The sequence below is a fragment of the Ambystoma mexicanum genome, chromosome 6q (genome assembly GCF_040938575.1).
Source record: "Ambystoma mexicanum isolate Mex_15411 chromosome 6q, UKY_AmexF1_1, whole genome shotgun sequence".
Lineage (NCBI taxonomy): Eukaryota > Metazoa > Chordata > Amphibia > Caudata > Ambystomatidae > Ambystoma > Ambystoma mexicanum.
In genome coordinates this window covers 1,485,582,625-1,485,601,388 of record NC_090937.1, presented here as the reverse complement: position 1 = coordinate 1,485,601,388, position 18,764 = coordinate 1,485,582,625, and the positions used below count along the sequence as shown (strand labels likewise).

Genomic DNA, 18,764 nt, shown 5'->3' with positions numbered 1-18,764 from the left:
GCTCCTTACCATCAAATGGAAAATCCAACACCTTGTCTTGCACTTCCTTAGAAAATGTTGTGGCATGCAGCCACGCCTGCCCTGAGGTATCAACCCCCAGCATAAGGCCACGAGCCGAGGTGTCTACGTGATGAGCCGCCGCCTCCAGGAGATCCTGGGCCAAGACCCTGGCATCGGAAAGGCCTCCTTTGAAGTCCTCCAGCTTCTCGACCGGGATGTGCTCCTCAAACTCCGACAGACCTTTCCGCATCCGCATGTTAGCTCCCGCTAATATCAACTCAGCGTTGGCCTGCCTGAGCTGCAAGGCAGAGTTAGCCAATTTTTTTCTCCCTAAGGAGTCAAGGAGCTTGTCCTCCTTTCCCAAGACCTGAGTAGCCGTCGTGGAAGAGGATGCTGCAGGTCTGGATTGCAACGTGGCTGCAGCCACCACTGTGGAGGAGGGAGGCGGACAAGACAACTGGGCCACCTCTTCCGAGGAATGTAGCCTGTACCTCATGTCAATCTTCTTATTGACAAAAAGTCCTGAGTGTGGCTTTTCCCAGACTCTTCGGACCTCGGCCAGAACGTCCTTCTGCAGGAACAGGCCGGTACACTCCAAGGGAGACAGGGTGAACGCCCCAGAAAGCACGCCCTCCTGCGGAGCGGGTGCCTGAGGCACCGGAACATCTAAGAAACTCATCATGTCCAGTATCCGGTCATGAAAGGCTCTGATAGAGGGTGGAAGGTCCTTGTTGTCCTGATCGTCTTGAGGATCATCTCACAGGTCAGGATCCTGCTGAGCCGTGTCAGGCACTGCCTTATCCACTGGGGACAATGGAGGCACAGGCGGAACCACCGGAGGAACGGGTCGAGCCGGAGGCACATGTGGACATATCTCCTTGAAAAGCCCTATGAAATATTCCCGTATGGGGTCGGTGCACATAAGCGCTTCAAATTTACCGAAAAAGGCGTCCTCAGGAGATTGTTTTGGAACCTGAGGAGGCCTCTCATGAGGTGGACAAATCCAGGGACGTAACGGGGAAGGTTGCCACACCGGACCCTCCACCAGCGTATCACCAAAGGGACCGAGCCCTACACCAGAGGCCGATGGCGTAGTTGTAGGGGGTAGCACCTAAAATGGCCGCCGTGGTCGTGGCTGGAACGGGCGCCATTTTTTCCTCATCTGAGGGGAAGTGTGGCACGTGAGGAAGTGAGGCAGGGGTCCCTGTCGATGGATGAGGGGTCTTAATCTTAGCCTTAACATAAGGAACCTCAGCAGAGCCGGTACTATGAGGCCTGGAATGTTTTTGAGACATACCAACCGCCAAATTAGCCTTCGAAGGAAGGACCTCGGCACTGCCAGTAAAAGAAGAATTTTGCTTCTTTGCCCCCTCAACAGATCTGGTGTCACCACAAGAGCGGGAACGGTGAGCAACCGCTTTCACTGACAAGGCTTTGTCCGGCCTCTCAGAAATGTTGGTAGCTTTAGCCTCTGAACTAGGGACCTCGGACCCCGGCCCGGTATCAGCCTTATCTGTTCGGGCCTTGAACATCCGTTCAGTAACAAGCCCAGCCGAGGCCTCGGGACACACCCCGGTCTTGTTTTTGAGGGAAGCGACAGAGGCCTCAGAGCGAGCTCTGGTACCCCACGATTCAGTAGAACTGGGTCTACAAACAGCCCCCACAGGAGGGGCCTCGGAGCGTACTCCGGTGTTCACAGGCCCCTTACGGAGACCCTTGGAGAAAACTCTGGTAGAATTATTAGGCCCAACGGGCACCTCAGAGCGATCAACGCCCTTCCCGGACCGGGAGGAACCCAGAAAGGTATCCCCCGAACAGGGTGCTCTGAAAAGTAAAGAATTTACTGGGTGTTTTTTCTTCTCGTCGATGAACGCCTGAAAATGCGAAGGAGGAGTTTGTCGGAACACCTCCTCCCACCGCTCCAACCGACATTGAAGTGCCCGGACCGAAAGGGAGTCACAGTAAAAACAGGAGTCCCAACGGTGTTCTGGACCCAAACACTCTAAACAAAGAGGATGGGGATCCGCCCTCGTGAAGCGACAGTGACACGATGAACAATCTGGAAAGTCTAACTTGAAAGACATAGACTAATAAACGAACGCTAGCGAGAGCCAGAGAGGAAAAAAGGGAAGAAAATCTTCCAAGGATGCAAGAGCGTCCGGCCCCGATCGAGCGGAGAAAAGGACCGATGAGCGATGTGCGGGGCGGAGCCAGGGTGGGCAGGGTTACGGCCGCGTGCCGGGTCCCGTGCAAGAAAGAGGGGAAGGACACATTTTTGGAAAAATGTATATGTTTTTTACCAAGTGCTCCGGTCCCGTCCCACAGGACGGAGAGATGTCCCATAAGTATGGAGGAAAGGGGACCAGACGTAGGAGTATGCCCTACCAAAACAGGCATCCAGGCCCGCAAGGGAACGCAAGCAGTAATTCTTTACAAAAGCGTGCAAACATGCCCACGTCACCGCCTGGCCAATGTCCAGGACCAGTGGTAGAATAAGCCCAAATACCCTCAAGCACAGCCTTTCAAGCCTGATCGTAGGATTCTGAGATGCAGAGAAGGATCCACCTGGAGAGGGTATGTTTGACCAACACAAGCACCAGAGTAACCAACCAAAACCTGATCATCCTTCCTAGTCTAGTACAAGAAACTTAGAACTTAAGGGCCCGTACTGGGTCAGTGAATGGTGTCATTCCTCTGCCTTAGAAGGGTGAGCCAAGATGTTGCTCTGCCTTAGAAGGGTGAGCCAGATGGAAGACCACAGGAAGATGAATCTTCTGAGAGAGGTGAATTTCAGACCACCTTCGAAAGAAAGGAGGGTCTTACTCTCAAAGCCACCTTCTCTTTGGGAAAAAAAACAAATGGTGAGGTAAAACTGACTATGCCTGGAGCTCACTTTCCCATCTTGCGATGGGAAAGTGAGCTCCAGGGATGTGAGAGCAACTAGGAAAATCATCTTAAGGGTGAGCACTCTAAATAGAACAGAAATGAAGGGGCTCAAACTGCACACCATAAGAAATGTTGAAACTAAATTCAAATTCCATGCCGTAACCACAAACTGGCGCGGAGGAAACTGGTTACCCTGCAAAAACTGCATTGCAGTGGGGACTGTCAAAAATAAGCCCTGTTCTGGGTATTTCTTGAACACAGAAATAAACTTGGGCCTGTTAGGACAATTTTTCTGAAGTCCACACAAGGGACTTAATACAACTATACCTTGGGTAATACAGTAACTTCAACTCTTAGTATAGACCTGGACTACTTTATAATTTGGTAGCGTGGAGAGAGCAGTCAGGCTTATCTTAGGCTGAGGAGCGGGCTGCAGGAAGGTACAAAGAACTTGAAGTATACATATGGTCCAAGGAAAAAAACCAAACTTATGCATTTTAAATATAAAGGTTTATTGATACATACACAGGCAAAGAGAATTCTTCAGAAAGGTAAGTAGTATTAGAAGTTATAAACACAAAGACCAACACAATGCTTATGGTAAGTAAACCAAAGCACATTTAGAATAGCAGTATGCTATTCAAGGAGTAAAACCACATTAGTAGATTCTTAAAATGACCCAAGGCAATTCAAGGTAAGTAGACGCTATTGATAGTACACTATGTTACTTATCTAGTTTCTAGAATGATATAGTTAAAACATTACTTTTCATAATAGTGGAAGACCATTCTAAGGTAAGCAAGAACTTACAAATCACTTTCCAGGAGGGCAGTATGCACTTCTAGGATAAGTAAGTACTCAGTATTACACATTTCGAATGGCAGTAAGCTATTCAAGGTGGCCACAAAACCTTTGGGTAATAAACCCGACTTATTATACTTCAGAAATATCTAAGAACACCAACATTACTTTTTAGAAGATGAGAACACACTTCAAAAAGGTAAGCAAATAACGTTGTATACTTTTCAGAATGGCAGAAAGCAATTCAAAGGTCAAGTAGTGGTAACACTAACTTATTCTGTTTCAGGAATCAAAGTTACAACACTAACACATAGCAAGTAAGTACTTTGCAAAACCTGTTATATTTTCTTTGCAGAGGCCTTATACATTGGAAGTACTTCCCTATTGTAGGGCATGCATGTTCCCATGGGGCAGCAGGGGGACTGTGGTGGTCCAGGAGCCAGCTGTAGGCAGGTCAGGATAAGGCAGAACAGTAGAAAAGCATAGTTTAAGCGGATTTCTATTCAGACATAAGTATCAAACTTTAGAGTTAGCAGAAGCTTTCAGATACTTTGTAGAATGTTCCCAATAGGCTTTCCAGCGTTAGGCCTGGGCAAACAGTAAAACGGACACTGGATTAGAACTGGCAAGAGCAGTCGACAGAAAAGGCTCCCAACAAAGGATTCTTCAGTGCTTCTCAAAGGCTCTGATTTTTGGCCCCCTTATCAATGTACCAGATGAAGTACTGTCAAACGGATTTGCCTTGCTATCTCGGTCCTGCACACTGGTGAGGGGACTTCAAGGAATTGAATAGTGCTTCTGGAGGTCCAGCAGGAGTGCACCAGAGTTTCAGCGAGATTCGTTCTTTGGAAGACACTGCACAGTCCACAGGCTTGAGGTCCCAGGGTATTGGCGGATTGCAGCCCAGGAAGGTCAAAACTAGTCGTGGGATTGCTAGAAATGCAGGTCTTCTTAAGACAGATTGGTCCCACCAGTCTAAGGGTCAGCGTCCTCTTTGGGACGCCTCTGTCGTATCAGAGCAGCAGCATAGGCTGTGGTTACACAGCAGGATCTCTGGTCACAGGAAGTAGCAACAGCAGTCATCTCCTCTTTATTGGATTCAGTTACAGTGGTCGACTTGTCTTCCAGATCCAGGCCAGTTTACAGGAACCCACACATTCTCTGCAAACGCTCTCTGCAGTTTACAGAAAGAGGCGGCTGGCTGTCCAATCAGGACAGCCAGTCCTCCAGCCCCCACCGCTGCAGTGGGAAGGAACAAGTTACTTACCTGTAACTGTTGTTCTCTAACATGGGTCTGGCATGGATTCATATGCTCATGAATATTCCCCGTCAGGTTGGGAACCCTTGGTAAAGAAACAATCTGTTTCACCTCTGAACTGTCTTTCTCCTAACAACCAATCACTGGTCTCTGGGTCATACTGCCCCCAGCCAATGACTGCCCTCTACCTAAGCCCCTCCTCTGGCAGCCATCTTCAGATTTGGTAGCACGTAAAGTGGCAGTAGGACCAAGAGAAGAGCCGCAGAGGGGTAGGCGGGAGGGTTTGCATGTGAATCCATGCCAGACCCATGCTGGAGATCAACAGTTACAGGTAAGTAACTTGTTCCTTCTCCAGCATGGGGTCTGTCATGGATTCACATGCTCATGAATAAAGAATACATAGCAGTACACACATGCACAACCACAGGAGGTGGCAAGGCTCAACATAAACATCTCAACATTAAGCATCTCTTACCTCCTCACCAGGCTCACCTTCAAGCGAACAGGTTGTGCAGCACTGCTTGGCAAACTCTGGACTCCTCCCTGGAATCCTGGCCGACGGAGTAGAATCTTGTGAAGGTGTGCGTCTACCTCCATGTAGCAGCCTTGAAGATGTCCAGCAGGGACAAACTAGACAGAAACTCTGGTCGAATGGGCTCTCGGACGGCCAGGCAATGGTCGGTTTCCAACAGGTGACAATGGGTGATGCAGCCGGAGAGCCATCTGGAAATGGAAGCCTTGGAGAGGGCCTTCCCTTGGTTCACAGGACCAAAGGTCACAAACAGTTGCAATGTCTTCCGAAAACTCTTTGTGCGGTCCACGTTGAAATTCTGCGCTCTAGTCACATCCAGCGAGTGCAAAGTCCTCTCAACCGGCGACGAAGGTGTCGGGGGGGAAAAATACAGTTAACACCAAGGGCTTGTTTAAATCAAACTCCGACAGCACCTGGGGAATGAAGGAGGGGCGGCGTCCGTAGCACCACCCTTGTCTCGTGGAACGCCAAGTAAGGTGGTTCGCAAGGGAGGGCCTGGATCTCTCCTACTCGTCGTGTAGAGGTGATGGCCAGAAGAAACACTATTTTCCACGATAAAAATGTCAGTGGCGTAGAATGCATAGGCTCGAACGGTGGACTCATGAGCCTTGTCAGCACCTGTCATGATCCCTGCTTCCAAGGGGTCAGGACTTGCCCCACGACCTTGGAAGCAGGCCTATGACTCTGATCCCAGGAACCAGCCAGTCCCTATAGGGACCCTCTGGACCTTGTCCTGGCGCCAGTGGCGCCAGGCTCATGATGGTGACTGGTCCCGGCACAGGAAGCGCCGGGCTCATATTGGATAAGAGTGATTGGTGGACCTACCTGTAGCAGACCATGCTGCTTACTTACCAGCTAACTGGTCTCCTGATCCTTCTCTGCCTGGAACTACTTTTTCTGTCTGGGTGGAGCAGGAGCCACTCCCTGGAAGCAGAACACAGGAACTCTTTTAGAAATCTGGAACTCTTTTCTTACCTGGGTGGGGCCGTAGAAGGAGACGCCTAAGCACTACAGAAGGCTATTTAAACCACACCCGATTGGTTTCACATGCTTCGCGTTATCCTGCATCTGCAGCAGGACGCTCACCGTGTCAGCTCCAGGAAACCTCCAGCTCCAGATCCTGTGAACACGAAATAACCTGCTGGAATCCAATCTTCAGTCTTCTTCAGTCTTCTGCAGCTCCTGCAAAACAAAGGCACAGGTTAGGCTAAAGTAAAGGCAGTGAATCTACTTACCTAATCCAACGGCAGCATCCAAGGCGCCTTTTTCTGCCTTTTCTCTTCCGGCATCCGACATCTGCAAAGAGAGAGAACATCGGTCAGTAATATTCAACTACAAGTTCAGCTTACCTGTGTTACGTCCGTTCCAACTCAGCTCGCGCTGCATTCCGGCACCTGCAAGGCAAGATACATTGGTTAGTAACGCTTAGTTACAAGACTGCTTACCTGTGTTATACTCGCTTTCAATCTGTTCGCGCTGCACCTCAGCACCTGCAAAGACAAAAGAGACATTACAGAGCATTCTCCAGCGCTAGTGCAGTCTTTCTACTTACGTGCCATTAGAAGGATAATCTTCATCGTCACAGCATCTGAAAAGGGAAAGACATAGACTTTACAGACTTAAGACTTTTGAAAGAGAAGAAAACAAGGCAAAAGGAACTTTAATACTTACAAGGCACGCTCGTGCATTAACGGCGTCTTCGCTCTCAGCAAATCCTCTGCTATCAAGAGGCAGAGCTCGCATCCAGTGAAGCAACTGGATCCAGCGCCCCTGCATAAGACGCAGGATGGAGAGCCCGGCATTTACCTATATAAGGTAAGCGCAATATCAACCCAGTTCCACGGGGAAAGAAAGGGCGCGAGGGGCTAGGAACTTTCCGAACCTTCCAAACACTAATACCTTGGTTTACCCTTGCAGACATCTCACTCTTCAGCTTAAACTGTCGGTGGGAAGGGGGCCCAGTCCGGGAGCAAAACGAACCCTGCGCCTAACACTGAAGACAGTATCCTCGCCAGATCAAGACCTGCGCCTCCGGGGGAACCAGGTGAGCGTTACAGCACCACATTCAGCTCCCACGCCAGGGCCTTCACTGGCGGGAACAAAAGAAAAAGTTGTTTGATGAACTCCTTGCCCAGGCGGTATGACCACAGTGACGACCGTCCCTGTGTTCTGGTGTGGCGGGAAATAGCCGCCAGATGAATCTTGATGTAAGCATGCGCCAGCCATGCTTTGGCCGGCGACAGCAAGTATGGCAGCACTTGTGTTGCCGTAATCAGTAGAGTTCCTGAGGAAAACTGTTCAGACAGGTAAATATTCTACTTATAAAGTTAGTTGAGGGTCCAGGGACTTCAGAGTAGAAACCCTAGGAGGATTCTGCAGGATCCTGGGTGAACTGGACGAGAGGACTCCCAATCGACCAAAAGACTGGTTAAATTATTTCTATTAACCCACCCTGTGTCGTCTGCCTTTTTCAGAGCCCTCTAAACGACAGGCGATCAATTTGGCGGTGATAGTGCACGGTAGAAAACAATATGCCACATTGAACGAACAAGTACAACTTGACCGGGCTTTAATGCCAAGCTATTGTTATTATATTCCGGTATAAAATAATCTAAAGGGTTACTTACATTATAATTGCATTTTCCATTGTCCAAGTGTAGTGCAGTCCCAAAATACGACTCCGCGTGTACCAACAATCTTTCTCAAAGTGATATAATATACAAAAGTGGTTTCGTTTCAGAAATGTCATCTTTATCGTGTCTTACGTTTTTGCTACACTTCTTCAAAAGAAGTCTTTCAGCACAATCTCTGTCTGTCAAGGTAAAAAAAAATAGACCATTATAGTGGGCCTCTCGGGGCCGCGAGAAAAAAATGGAAGCAGCTGACCTTCACTGTGAACGAGCATAAATGCTTACTTTGCAACATTCTGTGTAAAGCCATCTGTGAGAACTTGCTGTTTACACTACATCTTTATACATTGTTTGCGTGCTAATAAAAAAAGTTTAAGGGAAGTTATGGTTCCAAGTAAAGCCGAAAAACCCCTGAAATTCGCCAGTTATCAGAGAGTAAAGTGGAAATAGTATAAGGGGTGTCGAAGAGTTACGCGGTCCGCGGACAACGCGGCTGTCCGTGGACGGGTCGTGCTACATCCGGGGTTTTCCAGCAAATCCAACATGGAAAGAAGACTGTACGGATTAGCCAATCAGATGTCGAGGTTGTGGATTTGTGTTGAAAGAGACTGTGTGTGGTGAAGATGGCAGAAGTAGAAAAAGTCACGGTGTTGGTGCTTGGAGATATGTTTGTGCATGGTTTACAACAGTACGGTAGTCCGCGGACATCAAAATCACTACGTGGGGGTTCAGTATGTTCTATGTTACATGTATATGAAGTCAGGGATATTATGGTTAAGTTGTGCTACTAAAAACCTATGAAATTCATTTGTGATGTCATCTTTGATGTCCTGGGTGTTAGTCTTAGCAGTGCACGGTGGTGGCGCGAGTTATGGTTGCTTAGCTTACCTTAACTGGTGAATTTCAAGGGTTTTTCGGTTTTACTTGGAACCATAACGTCCCTTTGACAAAGTTTTTTCACTGAATTTCATAGGTTCTTAGCAGCGCAACTTAACCACAACGTCCCTTTAACAAAGTTTTTTCACTATATATATATATATATATATATATATATATATATACACACATACATACATAACTGGGTTCAGTGTACTTATCTACAGATTGCATCTTACTCCTATGATATGCCTGACTGCTCTGCCATATAACCAAGGTTCCTTGGGTAGAACAAGCTTTGGGGACCTGTTTGCAATTGGGATAGTTTTATGAAGTCTTACCTCAAGCAGACTTTAGGAAAACTCCCCTAACATTGGTTACATCATGAGCAACAATTGCTTTCCTTAAACATCTTGTACTACTTTGAACTAACAGAGTGCTCAGTGTCAGTTTGGTTTTATGGGACCTTTTGATAGCTGTTGCCTCTTTGTATACAAAATAACATCTTGTTTTCCTTGCAATGCAGTGCACCAATCTTTTTCCCATAGAGGAATGTTTTTATTGTTTGGAGGGCTTGCCTTACACATTAGTAGCCATACAGGATTGCAAATGGATTTTTTCCACCAAGCAACTACTGCCAAAGAACTTTAATAGTTCCACGCTGATGTATTTAAAATACAATGTTGCAAAAAAGCAACCATTGTCCCAAGAAGCACTCTAGGGCCTGCTATTACAAAATGAAAGACGTCTTTAATCTTCAGTTACAGCATACCGGAAGGACTACATAAGGACATAGAACGCAGACAATCCACCAGACATCCCTCTGCCAGCCTGCTACCAACAGTAATGCGCAGAACATTCACATCACTGTGCAAACATTCCACTCATCAGCATCACACATGCACGCACGCAGAGCAACATACTAACACCCTATTTTCAGAAGAAAAGGAAACAGGAGAACTGTCCTGGTCCATTTGGACCTGTCACTAGAGTTCCAGAGAAAGTCCCTGGCAAAGAGGGAAGTACCAAAAAGGGGGCTCTGGGACAGTCTTGTGGAAGAGCTTGAATCTTGCTCCCATTGCTACTAAAAGTATCCACAGGAATTAGAGCAGTCAATGCTTGGAGGGATTGGGAGGGGGGGCATGGGTCAACACTCACATTCTGAGCTATGCATAGTTTTCAGAGGTACCGTGAACGTTCTTACAGGTAGATGGTTGCACAATATGTATGCTAGTGTATCTACAGAGAGGATGGGTAGGTCATTAAAAACATATTTGGGCGACAGGTTAAACTTGTCGATTGAGGGGTCAGAACCCGAATAAGGTTTGTGGAAGTGATCAAATAAATCATGGCATCTTTCATAGGTTATGAGACGTGCAGTTAGAAGATTTGCAAAAAAGAACCCAATATATTGTTCAAATGGCTGGTCTGATGTGGAACACCAGTAGAAAGTTGGGCTTTAGCTCTATTCCTATTAAACAAAAGAAATACAGATTAGACTAGCTGACTGGCATTGGGATGCGCAAACTGTGCAAAGGTAAATAACACATTACCCCACCCCCTTCCACATTTCAATCAGGACTAAGGTAACATTGCAGGACCATGCATAACAGATCATCCTTCCACACAGGGGGAGGGGATATTGTTGGGAAATTACACTGTGCAAACAGTTTCAACAAGGTATGACAATGGAAGAAAGTACTCACCAATTCTTCCTTTTTTGTGAATATGGCCAGGCATGATACCAATTTTGCATTCCCCAGGCTGACAAAAGAATGTATAAAGTAGAGGGGGAAAAAAGAGTTTTTGTAATCATAGCTCTCCATCATGAGATCTATTATAATCATATATACATGAAAATCCTTAACAAGAGATTTTTCTAATAAGGCAATTTTTAAACACACCAGGTATCGAATTGCTGAGAGCTCTGCTTCCATGTGTAGCCTAGAATATCCTGGTTAGTCACAAACATCTACCATGAGCTACTTTGGACACCTCTGGGGTACTGGAGCAGGGAAACCAGGTGAGTCTCAGGCCAGCTCAGGCAAAAATGGCAACTTTAAGCTTGACATAAGTACTCTATACCTTAAATAGAAGTACAAAGGGATGCAATGGAAGGTTTTGTGTGCGGATTACAGAATTGTATTGGGTTGAGTGTGACAAAGCACACAAGGGCCTTCCTGTAGCAACCCGAAATAATAACGCTGTGGAAAATGTGAACGGATGTTTAATGGACACCATAAGGATTGCGAGCACAGACTGGACAGGTAGCTAAGTACCTGAACAAGTCCTCAAATAAAGTATATGATCATTGGGAACCAAAACGGGCTCCATTATGGAGTGCATTTATCTCACCGATTTCCAAAGAAGAGAAAACTTCCACTAAGAAAGCAGTTTTACAAGTCACCACTACTAGTTTACTTGGTTTCAGAAGTTTGACGTTCAAATCCCACCCAAGAGGAGGAATCTTTGTGTGGAAAGAACTTGTGTCCAGCAGCTCTACATTTGAAACGGGGGGTGGGGCAATAACGATAGTTCATAGTACTTACATAGTACTTACTATCCAGAGCTTGTAGCAACGTGAAGCAGAAAGATGCAGACTTCACTCACCATTCTGAGGTGGCAGACCTGGGTTCAATTGTGGCGCAGAGGGGTCTATTGGTGGAATGAACGTGCCTGGGAGCAGGGCAGGTTATTTAGGCTTCAGCGCATCAGACTAGAGCATGAAGCCATCACACACCTAAAGGCAAGAAACGACTTGCCTGTAACTATTTTTCTCCAGCACTGGGATCTTTCAGAGTATCAACACATAGTTCCTCAACCTTGAATGTCATTCAGAATATACATTATTTCATATGATATAGGTAAAGGCAAATAAAGGCAAATCTGAGTGATTATCAACAAATAAATACTTTGTAAAACAAACATTGTGAATTAATAGGTACTGATTTTAAGGGTATACATGGATATTGAGCATGTATGAAGCATCCTCCAAGATTCAAACTGTCAACAACCTGGGGTTACTCATGGCATAGTTCAATAGGGTTCAATAGGCACATTTAACCACTGAACACAGGTTTTTAACCTAGAAAAGTTAGACTATAACTTATATTTCAATCAAATTCAACGCTTTATTTGACAGACTAACAGAATTAAACAAAAGAATTGAAATACCATTGTAAATAGAACAGCATTTTTAAAAACAGCTATTTACTTTTAACTTACATTTATCACGCCAGGGCAGTTTGGGCCAATGAGACGAGTCACATTCTGCCGAAGTAGCCTGTGCTTCACACGAACCATGTCCTGTTGTGGAATACCTTCAGTAATGCACACAACTAGGGGCATAAGGGCATCTACTGACTCATTAATTGCAGCTGCAGCATATGGAGGAGGCACATAGATTACAGATGCAGTTGCTCCAGTCGCTTCTCTGGCCTGCAGAAGGAACATTTATTGTGTTATTTAGACACTTGGTGACTGCTTTAACCACAGCAAAATGTCCACAATAAATGTACAGTAGAAAGAAATGGCCAGGTCTCATCCAGAAAGAAGAACAAGTTACTTACCCCTGGTAACCTTCTTTCGAAAGAATGTTCCTCCCACGTATTCCTAATCTTTGATATACGATATCCAGCTTCAGAAATTCTTTTTTCGGCCGAGGGCGTTGTGAATCAATGGCGTCGACTCGATGTGCCTCGAAGGCCCCCATCTCGCGGATGTCATCATCGAAGGCATATATAGCACGTGCCGCGTCTGTTGGCTACAGTTCAGTTTTTCCATGACTACAGGAATGATCATACTCATCCTTAAAGGAACGAAAGCTGTAATAGCATCGGAAATTCTATTGTGGGGTAGGCTGGGAGGGCGATGAGGAATACGCGGGAGGAACATCCAGTCGAAAGAATGTTGCCACGGCTAAGTAACTTGATCTTCGAATGGATTGTGTCCTCCTACGTATTCCTCATCTTTGATCAACTCCCAAAGCAGGATTTGATTTAGTGAAGGTAGTAGAATAAATAAATGTACACAGATTTGAGGTTACATTTTTCTCACTCTGTTTTTTTCTGACTAGGATTTGTGTGTTACTTTCTGTTTAATGCAGTCTGGTAAACTCCATAGACATCTGCTTTTTGCATTGTGACAGCACCTTTTGTGCAGTGCCTCTGCGACGTCCCTTGGACTTCTCAACGTTTAACTACATTTTATCGTGGGTGAACTACTGTTCCCAATAATAGTAAGATGACCCCTGTCTGTCTTACCTTTTCCTTTGTGGGTCCTGCACACACCCTATGTGTAGGGTAGTTACATATCAACTCCTGTATCCCACTCCTCGTGGAATATTTTGTTACACTTACTCACTTGAATGGCTGGTGGCAGTGTTTTTTTTTTTTTTATTTTTTTTTTTACTACCTTGTGCCATGTATCTGCAGGCTGAATCCAAAGCTGCAGTACAGCACCCAAGGGAGTGTGACCATTTCTCCAAAATGGCCCCTGTTCTTTTTTTTCGCCATTTCTTGTCAGTTTCTTCTGGGCTTTTACTCTGTTTGAATCGGGTTTGAGTCCTTTGTGTATTTTGCCTTTGGCAGGCTTCAGCCCTGAAGCCCGCCCAGGCTCCATTGTGTCTGGAAAGGCAGAAAGTGAGGGAGGGTCCCAAAACCTTCCTGTCCTTTGTCTCTAGGTGTACCCGAGTGAAACCAGTTGTGATTGGCCGGCTGGCTGTCCTGCAGGACAGCCACCCTGTTGCGTAATTGACAGCCTAGGGCTGTGAACGGCAAGGGATTTGCGACTAGAGGTAGGGTCGACCACTGGTCTGGAGGACATCATCCAATGAAGAAGATGCCAGCAACACCCTCCTGGACTGTGAAGTGCCCGGTGAAGACCTGCAGCTGTGCTGACCCAGTTTGTTTCGACTGGGAATACCCACACAGGACGACTTCTTCCCTTGGGCTGGTGGGACCAACTAGCTTCATTTTGGCATAAACCCCAACTTGCTCTGACTTACCAAGGCTGCAGAATCACAATACCCGGGGACCCACAACCAGCAGAGTGCATTGTCTTCCGAAGTGCAAATCCGGACAAAATGTTGTGGGCATCCAGATGACCCTACAGAAGCAGGAAATATTCATCCAGCATCCCTTCACCAGAGTTCAGGACTGAAGGATCAAGTAACTTCTAACCAGAGCTGTTTGTTCTTCTTTGGCGCTGAGAAATAGGCGCCAAAAACAACAAAGAGCTGCTGTATCTATGACATACAGTTGCTGCCAAGTCCCTCTCTTGAATGCTGCCACAGGAGCCCCCCCAGACGCCCTCCCTTTCGTCACCACAACCAAAGAGCAGGAACACGCGTCTGCTGCACTGCAACCAGAAGGCATCCAGCTGGAGCAAATTCTTCAGATCACAGGTACTGTCGGGCTTTGGGTACCATCCACCTTTTGCAATTTGTGGCGCTTCCTACTTTGGAGAGTGCTTTTTTACCCTCTTCAGAGTTGACCTCAACTCACTTGCACTGGCCTTTCAGCTTGTGCTTCTTCAAGGAGACTCTTCTTGAGTTTCAATTTGAACTACTGACTATTTAATAACATTTTCTAAAAAAGTGCATCAGACCTTGAACTGACCCAGTGACTTTGGCTGTCCTGGCTCCCTAAAGTTCCCCTTTCTGAACCTTTTGGCTTTGGCAATGCTTGTTCCCCTTACAGGTTTTAATTGTTGAACACTATTATTACTGAGATAAAAGACTGCCTGCATCCCTCTGGGAGAATCTACTGGGTTTTTTTAGAATACCAGTATGCTCTGATACAACTATAACCTTTCCCTCCCTTATAACTCAATACTCCAAAGGTGATACAAAATAAGTGTTATTACAGACCTCAAATGATGTCAGTATGTGCTGGAAAAGGTATAACACATGAAAGAATTACTCACCTGCTTCATTGTTCTCTTTTTCAATTGAATCCTAGCTTGGTATTAATGTTACTATTAGTTGCTGCTTTTTAAAGAATGCTTTAAATATCTGTATATAAACATAAATATGTATAACTAAGTGTGTAATTGTTTACTTGGATACCTGTATTTACGGATTTCATTGTACAGCTTTACAGCTCACATTGCCCCTCTTAAAATAAGACTGGCTGCTCTTTCACACTAACTTTTTTAGTACAGGCCTATATTAAAAGGTGGGTTACCTAATACGAAGAGAGAGGTCTTGTGTAGTCACCCACACTAGTTGGACTGCATCACTTCTTTTCTTAACTAACAGGGGTATCGATCCATCCTACCTTTCTAAAATCAATTATTTGCATACAGTTACCTGGACAAGGTCAACCAGGGGAACACAGGTCATTAACCGAATGCTGTGTCTTGCAAAGGTGTAAGACACAGGTGCATATATTGCACCCCACCTCCCAGCTTTTTAAGCTGCAAATCTCTGAAATGTGTTGAATCCTCAGTAGTTTATCTTCTTCCCAAGGCAAGTAGAGAAGAAATGGACTCCTACTTTTGCCAATAATAGATTATTTTAGCATTGGTCGGCTGCGCGCTATTGGTACTTTGCATAACTATTTGGTTTCTAATGCATGGATAATAAATTGTTAGAAGTCTAAAATAATAAGAAAAGACACTTGTAACAACGTGTGCGAGTGGAGGATTGATGGAAAAATCGAGGAACATATTTAAAATTGTTATTCTGAATGTGTGGCAATTATGACCAATAGGTGGCATTTGTCGTTTTGTGATTTTTGTTAGATCACTGGAACATCTGCTGGAGTGCCCATCTATTGAATCTGGCCAATGTAATTTTGGAAATGACTCATTAAGGAGGATATTCACTATAATTTCCAAGCATTCAAATATTTATTTTAAGATCAGCCTTTTGTTTCCTTTGCAGTAGCCTGGCTTTGAGAAGCGTATAAACAAGTTCTAAGCAATTGGACCATGCATGACATCAGCAAATACTGTGAATGCGGACTACCAATTCCTATAGTTCTAATGAGAGTTTACTGTATGTACCATAAAATTAAATGTTTAAACTTTGAGGTGATGGTGAAAACATAAGTTAAACCAAAGAACGATAACTGTTGAACATAATTTGCTTGCAAGGCCTATAGTTTAGTAGCAACAGGATTTTCATTTGTTTAATCATCCTTTGTACCATGAATTGTGAAAACCTATTTAATGAACGAAAAGGTTTAAGAAAAGAAAATAGCTGTAAAGTAAAAGTTGCATTAGATTTCTCAATTTACTACCAATCATGAGATCATTTTGAAATGTTTTTCGTTGTAACAGATACATAAAGTAGATTATTCTGTTGCAGTTTGCAAGTACCTGACCAGCAAAGTATGGCAATACATGGTAATTACTAGTAATCCCTGATCTACGAACTGCCAACTAGTAATATAGCATTTCCTGGAAGACAAAAGTAACTGGACACATGATGGCAAAGTCAGAGAAACAATAGGGTGTCCGTGATTTTGCTGGCAACACCTACTATTATGCTGGGAGTACCTCAGTATATCATGGCACTACTTTGGGGGAAGAAGGTGGTTGTGCATATGCATACAAGGGGTACAAAACTGGATTTGCAAGCTGCTAGCCAGCCATGAAAAGTAAATAATCTCCCCAGTTCTACACAGCACACAATTTTGTACTCACCAATTATCACCTGCAAATGGCTAGTGGCAAATGCAAATATTGTGACCCAAGCATACCATACAAATAACCAGAGAATTATCCAATCATTTGGCAACACAAATCTCTTTCAATACTGCACAAATGAAAGCACTACTGGCTTTGTCAATGCCTGTATGTTTATGTAGAAAGGTTAAGAGGGCTACCTTTAAAATTATTATGCAGGGGTGAAATTTCAGGTGAAAGGCACCAGATTACGGCCTTCCCTGACAATTTGAAGGCAGTCCAGTATGCTGGGTGGCCAATGTAGGGTCCAGCAGTAGTGATTTGGCAGGTCTCTGGAAGTCCTCCAGCATCAGATACTTGAATATATATGTGACTATCAGTAATGGCTCCAGGTCCCTCAACTTACGTGGGACTTGGGCAGAAAGAGGGTAGGTAGGGAGTTTCAATATTCAAACAAGTAGCAGCCATCAAATCAGGGACAGCTTAACACCTCACATTCTGCCCAGCAACAGAACATACCGTGGATGAATATTCTATTGGGACCAGACAGACCACAGACCCAATTTCAAACAGTACACTCGCACAAAAACTGATAAGTCCTGGGCTTTAATACCGTTAAAGCGTATACTCTTATTTGGCTTTTCAAAAACCTGTGGAAGACGACCAACAAAGAAGATTGCACAAAGAACAGGGAGTGTACCATGGGGAGCAGCCCATTATATGTAACTCCAACATGACATTCTGATGGTAAACAGAAAAAAACCAAAACCAAAAACAAAAAAAAGAGAATGTGAATTACTATGCAACTGCAAAAACTTACTTTACTTCCTACAAACTGTTCAGGACACATCACAAAAGTAAAAGGGATGTTTCTTAGATGAAAGAAAAATGGGACGCAAAGTGGCTCCAACACTGCACTGAAGGCAGCTTGCGCAAAGCAGTATGGATAAAAAGTGAAAAATAAATGCCGAGTGCCTGCCCTGTCACAATCCAAATTTATAAGTATGCACTCCTTTGTAAGCTGGATTCTCTGTCCCACATTCAGATAACCGCTCTAGGATGCACATGCAAAACAACAGACTGAAGACAACGGGATTCCCTGTGACGACTGATCCCCAACATCAAGTATGGGGGATGTTCTGTTTCTTGGACTCAAAAATCCAGATGGATGAAGCTAAAGATAAATGGAAATCTTGCCTTACTCCTCCTGCTTGACCTTTCGATTTAGTTGACCATAACATCCTAACCACTCATCTGACTAGAGCAGCCCATTTTCCCCTCCAAAGCTGCTGCATGGTTCCAATCCTTTCTTTCAGACAGAACTATGAGGGTCTTCGCTCCTTCAGCTTCAGCAGACCCTCTCCAATCAAATGTGGAGTCCTGCAGGACTCCTGTGTTTGCCCAACGCTATACAACATTTTTACAAAGCTTTTGTTGGACCACTTACACGTCTCCTATGCAAATTACGCAGACGATACGCAAATTCTTAGAACTCTCCCAGGCTCGTATGACAAAGACTTCACACTCCTAAACGAAATTTACCTCATAATTCAAGCCTGGCTGGCCAAGCATGGTCTTTGCTGAAAGATGACAAGACCAAGCTACTGCTTATCGGCTCCAAACAACAAATTAATAAACTTGATCCCCAATATACTTCATTCAACATTGAAGGGAATAATAGCAGTGTCTAAGGACGCTGAAACGTTAGGAGTCTATTTGGATTCAACCCTCTCCCTTTCTAGACAAGTAAATGCAACAGCTTCAGCAATGGCGTACACCTCCAATTAATAAACGCGTGCAGGCCCTTCTTGTCCTCACAAAGCTGTATCACACTTGCTAGAGCACTCATACTTTCCAAATTGGACTACTGTAACACTCTATACTTAGGCACCAGCAAGCAAAACAGTTACAAATGCTTCAAAACAATGCCCTCAGAACTGCTAAACATTCCTCGCTCCTACCACATCTCACAAGCTAGACGGAACTCCAACTGGCTTCCTATACAAGACCCATTCAGAACCTTTATGATCATCCACAAATGTCTCTCCAATTCGGCTCCCAAATACTTGGTCGATAAATTTCCCAGAAGGCAATCCTTCAGACCCACAAGAGCCAACTATTTACATTTCCTCAACATTCCCAAATTCAA

General features: G+C 45.0%; 1 protein-coding gene across 1 annotated transcript in view; it reads right to left on the bottom strand.

Moving 5' to 3' along the window:
- The window catches only part of SUCLG1 (succinate-CoA ligase GDP/ADP-forming subunit alpha), a 118,188-nt gene that overhangs the window by 42,449 nt on the left and 56,975 nt on the right, over positions 1-18,764 (bottom strand). Inside the window, exons 4-5 of the mRNA XM_069632212.1 lie at positions 12,209-12,421; positions 10,690-10,747 (exon numbers count right to left, since the gene is read on the bottom strand). Coding sequence (XP_069488313.1) covers positions 10,690-10,747; positions 12,209-12,421 — 271 coding nt within the window. The remainder of the gene's footprint in view (positions 1-10,689; positions 10,748-12,208; positions 12,422-18,764) is intronic.